Source organism: Propithecus coquereli, unplaced genomic scaffold (assembly GCF_000956105.1).
Source record: "Propithecus coquereli isolate 6110/MARCELLA unplaced genomic scaffold, Pcoq_1.0 Scaffold142, whole genome shotgun sequence".
Classification (NCBI taxonomy): domain Eukaryota; kingdom Metazoa; phylum Chordata; class Mammalia; order Primates; family Indriidae; genus Propithecus; species Propithecus coquereli.
This window is the reverse complement of record NW_012138525.1, coordinates 2,554,610-2,573,106: the sequence shown is the minus strand read 5'-3', so window position 1 is coordinate 2,573,106 and position 18,497 is coordinate 2,554,610. Positions and strand designations below refer to the sequence as shown.

General features: G+C 57.6%; 1 protein-coding gene across 1 annotated transcript in view; it reads left to right on the top strand.

Moving 5' to 3' along the window:
* Positions 1-12,279: 12,279 nt before the first annotated feature.
* Positions 12,280-18,497, top strand: part of LAMC3 (laminin, gamma 3) — a 54,860-nt gene continuing 48,642 nt past the window's right edge. Inside the window, exon 1 of the mRNA XM_012639687.1 lies at positions 12,280-12,683. Coding sequence (XP_012495141.1) covers positions 12,308-12,683 — 376 coding nt within the window. The 5' untranslated portion in view covers positions 12,280-12,307. The remainder of the gene's footprint in view (positions 12,684-18,497) is intronic.

The following is an 18,497-nucleotide window of genomic DNA, read 5'->3' as shown; positions in this document are numbered from 1 at the left end:
CCGCAGGAAGGGGGGTTCGCAGTGAGGACGGTGTTCCAGGCACAGGGAACAGCGTGTGCGTAGAGGCTCCCTGAGCTGAGGGAGTTCCAGCCAGACACTGTGGACTGTCCCGACTGGTTTGTCCTGGAAACTGGGCGTGGTGGGGGAGGACGGGCCAAGGAGGTTGCTAAGAGAGTCGGAGACCTGGGTTTAAGTCCTGCCTGACCCTTTTGGGGTCAGTGACTTTGGGCGAGTTGCTCTGCTTCCCTAAGCCTCAGTTTCCTCATCTGTAGCATGGGGCTAGCGCCCCATCCCTAATACTAATACTATCATCTTGAATTGGGGTGATTTCGTACATTAGGTGGTTGGGGACACGGCCTGGCCCAAGGGGGCGAGAAGGGGGTCACCCCCCCAAGTCTGATGTGGTGCTGCCAAGGGGGTGCCCCCTGGGGGCCCCCACTTCTACCACCACCTGCAGGGCTACACAGTCCAGCCCCCTATCCTCCAGGTGCCTCTGCGGCTGCCCCTCCCGGGCAGGCACCGCGCCTGGCCTCGGCACGGACCCCAGCGGGCGGCATAAATTTCCCGTGGCCTCTGCACAGCCCCGTTAGCGTGGCTCGGGGGATGCTAATGGGCTCCTCCTGGTCCCAGGCCGAGAATCCCGCCTCTCCCTGACATTTGTAAAGTTCACGTTTTCAAAATAAAGCCACAGGAAGGGTGAGGCGCACTCGTAGATCACTTCCCTGTCACGGGTGCCAGCTCCTTCCCTGACCTTGGCCCGCACCCCGCAAAGGGCAGAAGTCTTAGAAGCCCCTAGGGCCTTCTCCCAGCCTCCTGCTGCTCTCCGTCCTCCCTCCCTCCTTCCACACCAGCATTCATTCACTCGGTCCTTCATCCCGCACTATTAAGCACCTTGTGTATATGCTTCCTGGGATGTATGACAAGGACACAGCAGGAAATCCCAGGACTCTTGTTTCCTGGAACTGACAGTCTAGGGGGAAAGAGGAATAGGAAATAAACACTTAATGACAGGGTTAGAAGTGCCACAAAGGTGGAGTCAGAGGAGGTGTCACAGGGAGTGGGTCCTCAGGGAGAGCTTCCCTGAGGAAGTGACATTACCCTGAGGCCTGGAGGAGGAGCAGGAGTCAGCCCTGTGAGGAGAGGCAAAGAGCATTTCAAACCAAGGGACCAGCAGTGCAAAGGTCCTGGGGTAGGAGGGGCCTGACGGCCTGGAAGAGGCAGGATTCTGGAGTCCTGGGAGCGAGGCCCAAGAGGCTGCCTTTACCCGAGGGCAATGGGGGCCCCTGCGGGTTCATGCCCAGCCCCGAGTGCAGGCTTGGGGTCCCAACACAGTGCCCCAGGTGCTCACGGTGCTCAGATGGCGAAATGCTTGGGCAGCTGGGACGCGGTGGTGGCCTTCCTTCTCTGGTTTCTGCTGGTGACTTAAAATTGCTGTTTCCTTGTCCTCAGCAGAAAGAGCTCAGAAATGAAATTGCTGTTTAAGGCTCGCTTCCCTGCAGCGAGAACTCCCGGAGCAGACCAGTGTCCCCTCCGAGCGGCGGACGAAGCCGACCCAGCCCCCGCGGAGCTCACGGTCTCAGGGGGCGGACATGCCACGGACAAATAGGCAGAATTATGAGGTTCGGGAGAAAAATGACGTGGCGGGGCCAGAGGAGACGGTCGGGGACGCCCTCTCCGTGGAGGGACACCGGGCAGAGTGGGATGCAGAAACAAGTGCGGCAGGAGCGCTCCAGGCACCGGGAACAGCAAGTGCAAAGGCCTGGAGGTGGGAATGTGCTCTGGTGTCTGCAACGCGAGGGGAGAGGTGGCAGGTATGGCCAGGGAAACGCGGACAGGAGGTGAGGGCCACAGAGCTGGGTTGGGGAGAGCCCGGGAAGGAAAGGCCTCACCTTAAGTGTGCGTTCCTTCATCACCGATCACACTTGCATTCGGTCCGAGTCACCGTTTTTGCCTGCGTCGTTCGCTCTGCTGCCTGCCCGGGGGGTCGGACCTTCCCTGCCTGCCCCTTAGAGCCCCTAGTCTGGGCTGGGGTCAGAGAGACAAGGAAGGCCACTGTGGGGAGCGGGGGTGGGTTCGGTGGCCCTGGATCCCTGGCCGGGTCCGTCCGAGGGCAGCGCGTGGCACCACCCGCTGCGGGGCACGTCTGGGCAGAGTGGGGCTGTGTCTGTGTGGACCCGGCCGCCAGCATTTTCTCAGGAAGGGCCAGGCCCCAGGGGAGCCACTCAGGGCGCTGGGTGCCCAGAGGAAGTGGCCGCGGGAACTAGCAGGCACAGGCTGGGGCTGGGGCCGGAGCCCCTCGCTGGGGAGGTCTGGGAAAGAAGCCGCTCTAGACAGGCGTCAGAGGCCATCCTTCGCACCCCTTTCTCACACAGATGGGAATTCTGAGCCCAGAGAGGGGAGGGGACTTGCCCCAGGACACCCAGCCAAGCCAGGAGGAGAGTCTGGCCTCCCGGCCACTTCTCCCAGTGACCTCTGGGCACACCCTCCCAGAACTCAGAACGGATGTCCCTGTCTTCCCGGGCCTGCTCCTCACCCTGGGCCCCATCTCAGGGCGGCACCCCCCCGATGGCCAGCCACCGTTCCAGAGGCACCTCAGCTTCGGCCCCCACAGCCGGACTGGAGATGTGCCCGCCCCAACACCTGGGCACAGCCTCCCCTGCCCAGAGGGCCACGCTCTGCCTCCCGGGCCCTGTGGACCCCAGCCCCTCCCTGTCCCCGTCCAGGCCCCTGCGGCAGCTTCCACGCCACCACCGGCAGCCCGTCTCCCCGCAGCAGCCAGGGAGGCCTTCCCCGAACCATAAGCCTTCCTGCGGCCCCCCGTGGCCCCCTGGGGAGTCCAGCCTCATAGGCAGGACATGCCGGGCCTTCCTCGGTTGGCCCCTGCCCACCCGCCAGCAACCCTCCTCCTCCCGCTCCTCACACTGCCATCTGCAGCCACGCGGCTTCCCTCAATCCTTCACGCTTTCGCTTCTGAGCTGTTCACATGCAGCTCTGTGCCAGGGATGCTCTTCCCCACCCACTTTTCCGGGCTACCCCATCCTCCTCCAGGTCTCAGCTGAGACCCCGCCTCCTCCAGGAAGCCTTCCCTGATCTCTCCAGGCTGCGCTCTGCACTCTCGCCCCACTCTCACTGCTGGGTACCTACTCTGATCACCCTGTGTCATACTGTGTCATAATTACCGGTTTATTCTCTGGGCCCCCCAGTGGAGGGAAAATTTCATCTTCATTCGTTACTCTGTCCCCTGTGCCCAGCCCAGGGCCTGAGGTGTAGGCTCAGTAAGTGTCCAGTGGCTGAATGAATGAATGAACAGCCAGCCCAGGCTGGGCCCCTGCATCACCCAGAAGGGGGACATTCTTTATTCTTTGGGAGCCCCTCAATTCAGAGGGCCACCCAGGGCTGACTCACACCAGGGCCCAAGGCTAGCTCAGGCTGCGCACAGCAGGGAGGCTGACACAGTTGCTGGGCTGAGTGGCAACATGCCCCGAGGCCAGCCGTGTCCCTTGGCCTGTCTAAACTTGTTAATGCCTGGGAAGGAGATGCTCTGTCAGGGCGACAGCTGAGGGGCCCCTTGTCAGCTCCCATCAGCTCCCTCTCCACCCTGCCTTCCATCTCATCTCGCGGGTCTCCATGAGCTGTCACCTCCTCCGAGAAGCCTCCCTGCTTGCCCACTCCCTCCTGGAGTTCATCCTGGCCCCTGTCTGTTCCCTCTGTGGCTCTCACTGTGATTTGTCACTGTCTAGTTCATCAGTTTGTTTCCTGGGTCATTGCCTGTCTCCCTGATTCTCTGGGGAGCCCCATGAGGTCACAGACTGTCCCCCCAAACCATGGCAACCCTAGTGTCCAGCCCACAGTGGCACAGAGCAAATGCCCCCTGAAAGAAATAAAGAAAGAAAAAGAAAAGAAAGAAAAAGAAAAGAAAGAAAGAAAGAAAGAAGAGCAACGAGGAAAAGAGCACAGGCTCTGGGTCCAGGGCCGCCGCGGTTTGAATCCAGGCTCTGTTGCTGACAAGCAGAAAGGTCCCGAGCAAGGGCTGCCTCTGGCTGAGCCTCAGTTTCCCCGTCTGCAATATGGGGAAATACCACTACTTACCTGAACAGGTGGTGTGCTCAGCTCAGGTCTGGCCCCCACGAAGCCTCTCTGGTGGCGACCTTGTCTTTGTTCAGAGGGGCAGGACGGCACTCCAGAGGGTGACCACAGTGCAGGCAGATGGGCTCGGGCCTGGCCGCAGGGTCCTGGGGGGCTGGGTATGGCCAGTCGCTAACTTCTGTCTTCCATGGTCTCCCACACACCCTTGGCAGAACCCACTTCTCAATTCCTGCGCTTGAAGCCTGTCTGCAGAGTGGGTGACATCTCCCCATTAGACAGAGGGGAAGGCTGAGGCCAGGCTCAGGATAGAGAGCACAGACCTACAGAACCCCAGAGCCAGACAGGGTGTCTGAAGAAACCGCCCAGACCGGCGTTCCTGCTGTACGTATGGGGAAACTGAGGTGCCCCAGATGGGCAGGCCCCCACCCAGGGTACCACGGTGAGGCTGGGCCCCAAAGCTGGGCAGGGATCTGCTTTTTCCCTCATGCGTGCCCCCAACTCTGGGCTCCAGCGAGGTTGCGGAGCTGTCAGGAGGGATCAGGCCCATCTCCCCGGATTTAATTACTGGGCCTTTCATCTCTGTCCTGGAGGGATCAGCTATCTTCTGTCTTCTTAATTAACGTTCATTAAGCAAATCAGAACAACAGGGTTTTTCTCCCTCCTTTCTTCCCCTGGAAGGTTTTAACCCTTGGTAGGTAGGCTTCGGGAGGGGAGCCCGCTACCTTTGCTGGGAGCCGGAGCAGAAGGCCAGGCCTCTGCGGGGACTCCCCAGGTCCCCAGCACAGGTACCCTTATGGCCACACAGACATCGGCTCCTCCCAGCACACCACCTCCATGCTGGCCCCAGGGCCCACCTCCACCCATCTTCCTAAGGAGGAAACAGGCCCAGGCACTCCGCTGCTCAAGGGCCTTCCCTGGCTCCCTGCCACCACTAGGACAATGGGCAGACCCCTGCCTAGAACCCAAGCCCTGCCTCTTCATTCCTGCCCCCGTCTCCAGGCCAGCCTAGTCTGCCTCGCTCCTCCTCACACACTTGCCCTTCCACCCTGCACACGCTCTGCGCACGTCCTGTGTGGCTCCCCGAAGCCCTGAAGGGAATATTCAGGGGTCTCTGTTCCCTGAGGGATCCCAGACAGAGGTCTCCTGGGGGAGGGCACAGAACCAAGGCTGCTGGTCCAGGAACTCCCGCCAGTGGGTTAAGGCCCGTGTGTTCCATGTGCCATTCGCCAACTCTCGGAACCGGTACCAGCTGGGCCCTCACACGGGCATGGGATCCACCCAGGTGAGATGGGCTGATCGGTGGGGGCCTGGGCTTGAGCCTCAGAGCTCCAGGCTGCGGGGCAACCAAGGCCATGTGGCCGTGGCCTCTGTGGGTTTCAGGTCATGTGTGTAGAGGGGCCCCCCAGCTTCAGGGGACAGATGCCCTGCCAGGTGGTGGTCCTACTGGAGGCTGCCGCCCAGAGCCTTCTCCCGACGGAGAGCTGGCATCCCTAATGCCGACTGCACGGCTCTTCTGCTCGCTCATTCGAGCCCTTCCAGCAGCTACGGAAGTGTTCGTTGGCTCTTTGTCACCCAGATTTGGGGAGCTACCCTGAGACTTCGTGGCCCATTTTGCTTCCTGGATTCTGCGGCCCCAGCCCCGCCCTGAACCCTCTAGGAGGAGCCAACCACAGGGGAGAGAGGCTCGGTCACATCCTGCTCTGAACATGTGCCCCGAACACTGCTTCCCCCCTCTGGGCCTGTCTCCCCATTCGCACGGCCTGCACCCTGGACCCCATGACCTTTCTAGGCCCATCTTCTTACATCGCAAGCCACGGGGATGTGGGGGGATGGTTAGGTACAAACCACTCGCCAGAGGTTAGGATGAGAGCTGCCCCACTGCCCCCTCCCCCAGGGCTATCCCTTCTGTTTGGGCTGTCAGAACACAGCAGTCACTAAGACAGGCTCAGGCCTGTCATCCCAGCACTTTGGGAGGCCAAAGTGGGAGGATCACCTGAGGCCAGGAGTTCAAAACCAGCCCGGGCAATGTAGTGAGACCCCCCTCCCTTAAAAAATGAAAAAATTTAGCCAGCCATGGTGGCACTTGTAGTCCCAGCTACTCAGGAGGCTGAGGCAGGAGGATCGCCTGAGCCCAGGAGTTGGAGGCTGCAGTGAGCTATGATCGTGCCACTGCACTCCAGCCTGAGTAACAGAGTGAAACCATGTCTGGAAATTTTTAAGTAAAAATAAAATAATAACAAAGAGTCTGAGAGGCCAGCGCCCTTCGCCCGCCCGGTGGAGGCGGAGGGGTCTCAGGCCGGGCGGTGGGGGCAGTGGGTGCAGGGTGGCCTGATCCCCCAGCGGCTGGGAGTCGCCCCCACTCCGAGATCCCCTGGGGATCCCCATCAGCCTGGCCGCTCTGCGCCCAGCACTCGCCCGAGCGGCGGGGAAGGGCTGGTGGGCAGTGGGGGCAGAGCCAGCTCCGCGCTGGCGCAGGTGAGAGGGCAGCGTGGGCCCCGCCCTCCCGGCGCGGATCGGCTCCCGCAGCGGCGCGTCCTCGGCCACCAGGGGGCGAGAGGGGCGTCCCCGTCGTGGCCAATGTCGCCACCTGGCGGTTGGCCATAGTGAGCACGAGCAGCTGGACGCGGAGCCCAAGGAGAAACCCTGAAGGTAGGAGGGCCAGAGCCTGGGAAGGGACCCCCTCTTCCCCCCTCCCCCGGCAGACATCTAAGAGGGGTCCCCCCAAGGGATGCTGCCAGGTCTGGGCACCTGCTACCGCCACCTCCCAGAGGCGTCTCAGCACCCGCAGGGCCGGAGAAGGGGAAGCGTGCTGGGGGCAGGGAACCTCCCTCCTCCGTGGCCTCACTTGCCACCAAAAAAAACCACCAGAGGGGCATAAGACGTCTGTGCTCACATCCACCTTCTAAGTCTCTAGCGAGGACAAGCGACCGGCAGGACTCATTTCGCATCCAGGACCAGCTGCAAAAGCAGCTTGGAAGAGGAGCTCTTAGCTAGCCTTGGGGGAACAGGGCGGCCCCGGAGAAGGAGGGTGGGACAGAGGCTGCCACTCCCACGGTCACACAGGTGGTGGAGACGGGATCCGAGCCCAGGCCTGACATGGGCCACCATGTGATGTGACTAAGGTCTTCTGCTCGGCTTTGCTCCCACAGCACAAGTTCCGTCTGCTCATTACAAGCAAATCAATAGCAGCCTCGTGGATTGAACTGAGAGGAGGCCCATTAATTCATCCACGCAGAGTCCTTGTCTGAGAATTATTGGGGGGTGGTCTGCTTTGCCCTAGAGCTAGGGAGGAAGGACACTGGCCTCCCTGGCCCCATCGCCTCCCCCTATGTCAGGGCCCTGAGCTCTGGAGGGTCCAGAGCAAAGCTTGCTCCTCCCACAGGTCCATCCGCATGACCCGCCACCTGTCTGAATCTTCCTATCTTGCCACATCCACGCTGCTAAGCCGCTTGCCACAGTCCTCGAGATCCTGTACGTCCTCCCCAGGTGTGCAAACACTGCCCATTGGGACCACTATCCTTACTCAGGGCCACCCCAGAGTCGGGTGGAAGGGCAGCGGCAGTCTGTGTTGGTTCTGTAACCGCACACGGAGCTGACTCACCTGGGAGCCACCTTGGACTTTTTCCCCCTCCACCAGCTGGTCATCGGGACCCGCCCCAGGTTATAGGGGTCAGCTGAGGAGGAAGCATCAGTTGGTGGACAAGGGGGTCTGTTTCACCGGCGCACGCAGCTCACTTGCACCCTGGACTACCCGTGCCCGACCCGGATGTACCACGCCCAGTCCATGAAGGATGGCTGCTGGGCCCTGCTCCGCCCTGTGACTTAGTGGGTCTGACAATCCCCGGCTCTTGGCAGTACTGACCGAATGATCATTCGATTCCCCTGATCACTCAGTCTCTGCAAGAGCCCGGTATCAGACCGGGATCTGCCTTTCACATGGTGTAGAGCTCTCTGCTGGGCTGGCATGCCTCGCTCCAGAACCCTGGTGGTCAACATCGTGTTATTTTTTTAGGGGAGCATCATAACATGGTTCTTTTTCCCACCACAGACACCCCCGGCCCTGTGGGATCTGCTGGGCCACATGGCCTGGGAGGCAGCGCTGCTCATTTGCAGCCTAGAGCTGCTGCTTGGTCCTTTCCTACTCTGGGCACCACTCAGAGCCAGCAGCCTTTCCTGCCCTGGCTAAGTGGGTGAGAGAACTGTTCCTAAGTGCAGAATATGCTGCTTCTAGAACCTAAAGAGGCGCACCAAGCACTGTGCTTCTTAGTGACAGAGAGACAACTTGTCTTTTTTTTTTGGAGGGTGTGATGGCTCATGTCATGTGTTCACTTGGCCACGGTACCCAGGTATTTGGTCAAACACTATTCAAGATGTTTCCATGGAGGTATTTTTTAGATGATATTAACATTTAAAGAAGTACTTTTTTAACGAAGCAGATATACAATGTGGGTGGGCCTCGTCTAATCAGTTGAAAGCCTTTATAGGAAAAAGACTGATCTCCTTGAAGAAAAGGGAATTCTGCCAGCAGACTGCCTTTGGACCTGACTTTTAACTCTTCCTTGGGTCTCCAGCCTGCCAGCCTGTCCTGCAGAGTTTGGACTTGCCAGCCTCCATAATCAGGTGAGCCAATTTATTAAATCTCTCTCTATTTCAATTAATTAATCTCTCTCTCTCTCTCTCTCTCTCTATATATATATATAGGTATTTTCTCTCTCTCACTACACACACACACAGAGACTCATGCAGGGATACGTTCTGAGAAATGCATGGTTAGGTGATTTTGTCATCACGCGAACATCACAGAGTGTATTTACACACACCTAGATGGTATAACCTACCACGCACCTAGGCTATGTGGCATAGCCTGTTGCTCCTAGGCAACAAACCTACACAGCATATTACTGTACTGGATACTCTAGGCAAGTATAACACAGCGGTATTTGTATATCTAAACATAGAAAAAGTACAGGAAAAATATGGTATAAAAGATAAAAAATGGTGCACCTGTATAGGGCACCTGCCATGAATGGAGCTTGCGGGACTGGAAGTGGCTCTGGGTGAGTCAGGGAGTGCGTGGTGAGTGGATGTGAGGGCCTCGGACACTGCTGTACACTAGACTTTATAAACACTGCACACTTAAGCTACACTACATTTATTTTAAAAATAAAGTAATTGCACTACAAAGTTAAAACAGCTATGATGTCAGTGGGCAATAGGAATTTTTCAGCTCTGAATTATAATTTTATGGGACCACTGTTGTACTGGCAGTGAGGGTGACCAGAACATCATTATGTGGCATAGGACTGTGTATTTAAAGTTAGCACTATTAGCCAATCCCTGCAAACTCCTTCCTCAGCAGGCCCAGAACCTCCTCCATCAGGCCAAGCTGGGTTTAACCCTAGTTGCTGGATTCTGGCTGAGAGGGGAGGTGGGGGCAGATCCTGAGGAGGACAAGAATCATCTTATAAGGAACCTGCCTCCTTTGAGGCTCCTGCGTACTCTCCAAATGATGGTGGTGGGATGGTGAGCACTAGCCTCTGGGGATGGGCGACCCCTTTTGCAGGCCCAGAGCATTTCCGGGAATCTGGAGATTCAAAATTCTCAGCATATGTACCCAGATACCACCCTGAGTCTCAAGGCCCCACTCCTTCCCGTCCTGGACGCAGTGGTTTAGGACACCTTTCAGGGGTGAGAGATCAATCGTCTCTGAAGTTCTGGTAATCTTACGATTAGATCCTGAGCCTAGTTTTCAGCAGGTTCTGCCCTGTGGCTTGAGTTGATGGTTTCTTTAACTGTTGCCAACAAGGAAGGGCCTCTGGATTTCCAGCTTTGCTTTGCACTGGTGGCTGATTACCCTGAGCTGGCCATTTTCTCTCTTCAAAGCATCAGTGACGCTCAGCGAGAGCCACCCAATTCCACAGTACCTGGAACCTCTATTCCCTGTTCTCAAACACCGGAGATCGCATGAACCAGTCACTGCCTTCCACCTGTACCTGGGCCAAGTTCACTGTAGGTGACAGTCTTATTGATTGCACTGTCACCGCATGCTGGAGACTATCAATACCCCACCTAGCTTCAATGATACCAGCTGGCTGCTGTCGTGGAAGCATTATGACTTCCTGGACCTTAGGCATTTTTGCCTTAGTGAATTCCTTTATTCATTAAAAAATATTAAAAAATTGTATTTTACTAGAGGGAAGAGGGTACGGAGAGTTATCATTTAATGGGTATAGAGTTTTGGTTTTGCAAGATAAAAACGTTCGGGAGATGGATGGCAGTGATGGTTGCACGACATTGTGAATGTACTTAATATTACCGAACTGTAACTTAAAAATGGTTAAGATGGTAAATTTTATGTTACATGTATTGAACAATTAAAAATTTTTAAAATTATATTTGGCAACGGCATTGATATAAAGACAAATGTATTAATATCATATATTAAAACATTTTCTTGGGGTTCGATTCCCCAATGGGCAAAATTAAAAACAAATTTTCTTCAACCTAAAAGTTTATTTTTTTCCCTTCTGACTTTGAAATTAGAATATTTTTCTGGGCTCCTAAAAGTATTGTGGGCCACCACGTCTCCTGTGCCTGAGGGATGAATTGGCTGTGGGTGGGTGCACAGCCCAGCAAAGGGCACCTGGGTGGGGCACCAACAGTCCGCTGCAATCATATTCCTGACCATAAAGGAAAACTTTAATGACTAACCCTTCACAACATCATCAAAAAACAATCTGGGGCCAGGTGCAGTGGCTCACTGGAATCCCAGTGCTTTGGGAGGCGGAGGGCGGAGGATCACTTGAGGCCAGGAGCTCGATTACAGTGAGCTATGATTGCACCACTGCACTCCGGCCTGGGTGACAGAGTGAGACTCTATCTCTAAAAAATAAAAATAAGGAAAAAATAAACAATTTGGAATTACATTAAATTGATTTTTTAACTTGGGGAGCATGTATATATTTAAACAGTTGGAAATCGGGACTATAGATGCTGGTCTCCTTCTTCAGGTTTTATGTCTTTCAGTAGAGTTTCATAATTTCCTTCATTTACATCTTGCATATTTCATACTAGATCTGTTGTGAGGTTTTGTATCGTGTGCATCACTCTTGTGAATGGGAACCTTTCTCTATTACGTTTTCTGAACGATTGCTGGCATTAGTTTTTGTGCTTCACTCTACACTCAGCCATCTTATGAAGCTCTTATGAATTCTAATAGTCTTCAGTAGAATCTTTTAGATTTTTCTAAATGTATCTTCAGATAACTAGAAGCATTTACATCTTTTTTATCTTATTACATTAGCTAGAACTTCCAAAATAATATTGAACAGCAGTGGTGATATCATGGACTAAGGGTACTTGGGTCCATGGAACGCTGCTCCATGGATCTAGCCTACAGTCCTGTCCAGAACCCCATTGTTTTAATTACATTTAAATACTGGTAGTTAACCACCCCACTACAATTAATCTTGTCTCTCAAAATTTTGTTGACTACTCTGCCCTCATTTTGCTCCTTACCTCCGTGGACGTGCCTTTGAAATTTCACTGTTTAATACGATGTTTGCTAAACAGAACATAGTCATGTTCCGTAAGTTTATTTCTATTTTGCTTCGAGTTTTTCTGGGAATGGCTGCTGAGTTTTAGCAAATGGCTTTTCTCCTTCGATTTACTAATTTTAATGAATGGGAGTGAAAAGGCGCCTCCACCGGGGACGGGACGAGGAGGGCCTCTCCGGGGTGGTGGTGGGACCGGGTACACACATCAGGCTACAGTCTGCGTTCAAACAGCGGACCCTCCAGGGCTGGGGGAGAGGAGGTGAGGAGCCGCCTCACAGCCCCGCCGTGGGTGCCCTTCACCCCGAGGAGGAGATGCGCAAACGGCAAAGGCCGGCTGAAGGTCCTTGTCCCCTTTCACCTCAGGACTTGAAGGCATCCGTGAGCGGCTGCCATTGAGTGAGCCGCCGCTGCAGCCGTACCGCGCGGTCACGAGCCCGGTTTTCAGACGAGGACACTGAGGCTGGAGAGGCCCGGGCGCCCCGCCCCCTGCGCCTCCGGAGCCGGCAGTCCCGGGCACGTCCAGCAGGTGGGGGTGAGCTCCGCACGAGCGGCCCCTCCCCCAGCCCTCCCAGCCCCGTCGCGGGTCCCGCCCGCCGGGGAGGGCCGGTCCCGGCGCCCACCCTCGCCAGCCGGCCGGCGGCAGAGCTGGACGTCGCTGCCTGGCCATGGCGGCGGGCGCGCTGCTGCTGCTGGCGCTGGCGCTGGGGGCGCCGCGGGCGGCCGGCGCGGGCATGGGCGCGTGCTACGACGGCGCGGGGCGCCCGCAGCGCTGCCTGCCGGAGTTCGAGAACGCGGCGTTCGGCCGGCGCGCCGAGGCGTCGCACACGTGCGGCAGCCCGCCCGAGGACTTCTGCCCGCACGTGGGCGCGGCGGGCCCGGGGGCGCAGTGCCTGCGCTGCGACGCCGCCGACCCCGCACGCCACCACAACGCCTCCTACCTCACCGACTTCCACAGCCAGGACGAGAGCACCTGGTGGCAGAGCCCGTCCATGGCCTTCGGCGTGCAGTACCCCACCTCGGTCAACATCACGCTCCGCCTGGGTAAGCGCGGGCTCGGGTGCCGCCGCCGCCGCAAGCCCTGTCCCCACCCACTGGGGGCCCCAAGCAGAGGCCTGAGCTGCCGCGCGCTCCCTGGGGTGGGCTGTGGGATCCAGATGTGGGGGCCTCAGGAACAGGACTGTACCCCCTTGTGGAAGAATAGACTGAGGGGTGCCCCTTGGGGCTGGAAGGGGCGGGAAGCCTCCTGGGAGCCCTTGGCAGAGCCGGGATCTGGGCGCAGTTAAAATCGCCTGCAATGATTTTCCATCCCCTCGACTGTGGGGGCGGTTACGCACCGGGGAGTGGACTAGTCCACTCACTCGGGCAGGGGCTCCTGACCTCGGGTGGGTCCTCTGGTGGTCTTCAGGGGGCCCAGTGGACCCCTGAGGCTGCGTGCAGTCCTGGGGCGTGTTCTGGAGAGTCGGCGCTGAGAAGTTCGTCACTGAGCAGGAAAAGTTTAGCCCTCTGGGCGGGAGGACCAAGTTAGGTAGCTGTTCCAGACCGCGCGGCCACCTCTCTGCCCTGCCCAGGAATCCTTCCTTCCCACCCCCTGCCAAGGTGCAGGAGCCTGAGCTCCCTGGGAATCAGAATCCGGAGTCCGGACCCAGCCCTCCACCGTGGGCAACTGGGGTGCTCCCCGCCCCATTGCAGCACAGTGCCAGCGCCTCTCCTGCTGCCGCCTCCATCCACAGCCCCGGGGGTGGGGGTGGGGGGTCACTGGTCACACTCCCTTAACCTGCCACAGGTCAAAATCTCCCAAGGCTTTGAAAACTCAAAGTACTTTTACAACTCATTTTTGAGTGCTAAACCTGACTTGAGGCTATTTATAGGCTTAGTTTATCCTAGTGAAAATGAGTATTCATACGTTTTGCTGCTGAAATCTCATCTGAGTACAGCCTGCAGCCCCAGGCCCCACTGGGGGTGTTAACACAACATGTGGTATAAGGCCTGCATCATCTTTCTAAACTGTGTGAAGTTCTGATTCCAGAACACGTCTGGAGCCTAGGAGTTTGCATAAGGGATGATGCGATTGTGTCCTCATGTTTCAGATGAGAAAATTGAGGCTCAGAGAGGTTAAGTGTTTTGCCCAAAGGCCCACAGCTGCTAAATGGCAGTCTAGACACGGACATGAGTTCCACCATCCGTCAAATGTGTTGGCTCCTCCCAGGCCTGGGTGACAGCACCCTGGGAAGGGCTGGAAATGACACTGGAGGGGGAGTGGGGAGGATAATGAGCCCCCTCCTGCCTGCTGCCACCCCGAGAAGCTCAGTTCCTCAGGGCCATGTCACCTTCTCTTGGCCTATCTGGACCACAAGATGGGGCTTCTGGGTGGGGTGAGGTCTCCACCCAGGCAAGGGGGAGGGACAGGAAGCCAGTGGGGAGGGGAGAGGCTGGGGGAGCTGTCTGGATGGGGCTGGCAGGACCCCAAGGCCACAGGGGAAGGAATCTGGGACAGGGTGGGGGGTTGTGGGGGAGACACACTGTTCCATAACAGAATGTCACGTGTGTCAGTGGAACCCAGGGGCCCAGGAAAGGGACTCAGCCAGGCACAAGCAAGGTGGGAGGGGGTGGAGGAAATGTCCAAGTTTTGGGATTTGGGACAGTTCCCATTCACTGAGCGCTTACTGTGTGCCAGGTCCTGTGTTTGAGCTGTGCAAACTGGTCGAACGCTGCGTGGAGCCCTTAGAAGCAGGGTGGTTGTGATCCTTCTATAAGCAAGGAACCCGAGGCGTGTGCTTTACCCCTGGCCATCGTTCTTTCCGTTATGTCGTATGGTGCCAGGCACATAGGAGGGAGTCCGGAAGTGTTTGCACAATAAGCAGAGAAGGAACAAATGAATGAATGATGGTGTCACCTCCTCCATCCTGTGCTCTGGGTCCAGCTCAGAGTTCTCTTTTGCCTGCTCTGGGAGGCAGAATGGGGTAGAAATCACAAAAGGGGGCTTTGGACTCAGGCCCAGCAGAGCCACTCACTGGGCAAGCGATGTCACCTCTCTCTGCCTCGGTTTCCTCATCTGTACAATGAGAATAAGAGTCACCACTTCCTGGGGTGGTTGTGTGTGTTCAATGAGCTCACATCAGAGCTGTGACAGTCCTTGTGTGTGACTAGCATGTGTGTGTGTACACTCTGCTGAGGACAGCTCAGGGCTGAGGCTCGCCTGTGGTCGGGTTCTACCGTGGGGATTGAGAAATGCTCTCCTTGGCCAACCCTGCTCCCAAAAGGCATCTGACCCAGGGCCCTGTTTACGCACGAGAGGTGCTAGGGGCTCACGGCAGTCACAGATTTGGCCCCTTTTTGGTTTCCTGTGACCTAGGTTTGCTCTGGGCTAAGCCATGGCTTGCATAATATTGGGGGAAGGCGTGGTCTGGGACTGTCCCCGGTGGAGGCCCTGATTGCCTGAGGTGGGCCAGGGAGCCCCTCCTCTTGGTCCTCAGGCCACCTCTGCTGGCTCTGTTCCCCTCCCTCCCTCGAAGGCTCGTGGGAGGGGAGAGTGGGTGGCTGGCTCTGGCCCCAGGTCCCCTAGAGGGAGTGAGGTGAGGGGCAGGGGGGAGATGGAGGTCCCGGGATGGAGGTCGCTGCTTTCCCAGCCCCCTGCCGCTCCCGGACATCTGTTCCAGATCCTCCCGGCGTGGAGCCGAGCCTTCCTGTCTGGGATGAAAGGCAGCAGCGGGGCCTGGCAGTTCCCAGCCCTCCACCAAGGCCTGGGGAAGCTCTGGACTGGGTCCTGGGGGTGGGGGAGTGTGGGGGCAGTGGACGGTTGTCAGGGTAACAGGGGGTTGTGGGGAGAGTGGGGCAGTGGACGGTCATCGGGGTAACAGACTGTTCACTATGTGCCAAGCACTCGTTGAGTCGCTTGCCAACCTGGCATGGTTGGTTCTTTTACAGACAGGGAAACTGAGGCTCTAAGGATGAGATTGGTTGCCTAGGGTCACACAGGCCAATAAATGGTGGCCCCTGGGGACCCTCCCCTCACTGTGCTTCACTTGGAAATGGACAGCGTCCAGGCAGGCTGGTGCACATGCTTCAGGCGTGGGGAGAACCCAGTCTGAGCTGTGGCTCTGGCGGGGTTGGGGGCGTCCTTCCTTCCTGCTTGCACACTTTCCTGGATTGCTGGGACTCTCCTGGGACCCAGGTGGCTCTGAGCCCTGGAGCCGAGGGTGCCGCTGCAGATGGGCTCCTGCCGCCCCACCTGCCACCCTCACGTCCGGGTTTCTTCATGTGCTCATCCCCCCCGGCTCGTTGGCCTTGGGGCCGTGGCTGTGAGCAACACCACGTGCGGTCCCTGCCCTGCCGGGCTCGAGGACCCCAGCAGGCAGCGTGTACCAAGGAATGCCGTGGATGAGGGTTCGTGCGCTGAGAACGCGCGCTGGGGTGCACAAGCCTCTCTGAGACCTGAAGTGTGGTAGGAGCTGTCCAGAGAGGGAGGGACGTTCAGGCTGGGGGATGAGGGGACAGCACGGGAAGGCAGGAGGCAGCGTGGTGTGTTCTGGGCCTCGCTGGGCCTGGATGGCCCCAGTGCAGGGACTGAGACGACCATGGGGCCTGGCCAGCCACAGCGAGGAGCTGGGCCCAGCAGGGGCTGGACATCAGTCAGGGGGACCGTGGCCCCCAAAGGGCCTTGAAGCCATCTGGGCTCTATCACGTCTTCCTGCCGAGTGGGCGGCCTTGTTTGCCTTGGCTGGGGCCAGCACTGGGGGCCAAGTCCTCCTTCCTTCTCCCTGGGGTTCTGGCTGGAACGGTGGGCCCAGGCAGGTCAGGGGGTCAAGGCAGTGGCCCTGGCTACCCTCCATCCACCCACAGATTTGGCCCCCCAAGGCCTTGGCCCCCTCGCCCACCTGCGTGGGCCTCCGAGGACTAATCCAGGAGTGGCAGGGGTGGGAAGTGCCAGAGCCCAGGAGGGGTGTAGGCAGCCTCCCGGGGCCTCCCAGCACCCAGATCGTCCCTGTCCACCTCCCCCTCTGGCTGCTGCCAGCTGCCCTGCAGCAGGGCCGTCAAGTAGCCACGATGGGCGCTCTTTCTGCCAGATCTTTGCATATGCTGTCACTTCCGCCTGGCACGTTTTCCCTTCCTACCTTCTGCTAACCCGTGTCTCATTCATAAACAAAATGACTGTGCGCCCACAGCGTGTGGTCCCTGTGCTGAGCCCTGGGTATGTGGCAGTGGACAGGTACCCGTCCAGCCCGCTCAGCTCAGAGGTGACCTCCTCCAGGGTGGGGCAGGGGCTTGCCTGTGCATTCTGGCCGCCCCTCGCCCTCCCCCGCAGTCTGGATCACACTGTGCTGAGATTTGGTTTGTTTGTGTGCGTCCCCAGCTCCGAGCTGCTGGAGCGAATGTCCGTTTCGCAGCTGTACCCCTCGCTCGGCACTGGCCCACTGTGCGGGCCGCGGGTAAATGTCAGTTGGGGAGTGAACAGAACAGCAGCTCCAATTTAGTCGTGTGCGTGCTCCGTGCCTGGGACTGTTCTAAGTGCTTCACAGGCATTTGCTTGTTTAGCTCTGTTGTGGTTGCATGCATTTTGCAAACGGGGAAACTGAGGCGCTCCACTGAAGTCACTTGCCCGGTTAAGCCAGGGAGGTCGTGTATTTTGCCCGAGGCCACAGGGTCAGAAAGCAGTGGAGCTGGGCTGTGAAGCCCGGCATGTCCCGGCCACACCACACCTCCTCACTGGGAGCACGGAGCCAGTGGGGATGCGTGGTTCAGCCCTCCCTGGCCGCGCAGACGCGTACTGGACGGCTAAACCGTGGCATCTTCAGCAGCAACAGCCTCCCTCCCCTGCGCGCCTTCCCTCCCGGCCAGCCCTCGCCTGCAGTGGTGCCCACACCCATCTCATGTTTTGGCTTTGCCTGTCGGAATTGTGGTCGGCATTCAGGGCTCCACGTGCACCGCCCTGGCCCAGCCTCCCACCTGTGCCTTTGACTGGGTAGTCTGAGCAGTCTCCTGAGCTTAGCCAGCTCTGCATGTCAGACGAGGGCCCCCACGCTCGGGGTCCGGAAGAAAGGCACCCGTGTGCACGGTGGCGTTACCCAAAGGTAGAGGCAGCCCGTGTCCACTAAAGGTGGGCGGCTAAGCAAAGTGTGGTCTAGCCATGCGGTGGAATATTACTCAGCCTTACAAAGGGAGGAAATTCTGACGCACGTTGCAACACGGAAGGACGTTATGCTAAGTGAAGTCAGCCAGTCGGAAAAGGACAAATACCGTATGGTCTCACTTACATGAGGCTCCTAGAATAGTCAGATCCACAGAGACAGAAGGTAGCATGGTGGGTGCCAGGGGCTGGGGGGAGGGCAGTGGCGGTTTGTGTTTCATGGGGACAGAGTTTCAGTTTGGGACGATGAAGAGGGAGGTGGATGGCGGTGATGGCTGCGCAACAGCGTGGGCTGCGCGTTCAGTTCAGTGCTTGATGCCGCTGAACTGTGCACTTGCGAATGGTTAAGATGATGAACGTTATGTGCCTTTTACCACAATAACAGAAAATCTGTGGAGAAATGTATATATCGGCTCTTTGGGAGGCAGTTTGGTGACGTGGATGGAAAGCCACCAGAATATTCCTGGCCTTAGGCAAAGGAATCCTACTTCTGGGAATTCAAATAAGGAAAGGAGCCTAAATGCATGAAAACGTTCATAAGGGCATTTTTTTTTGTAGTGGGGAAAAATCGGAACCATGAGGGAATAGTTCAGTGGGTTGCGGGACATGAACTCACACGATTGAAGCGGTTCGGTGAAACATAGCTGACGGGGTTTGTAACAGACAGAAAACGCAGGTCTAAATGCTGCATGCAGAAAAAGACACAAGTTAGTATGTGCGGAATCAGATTT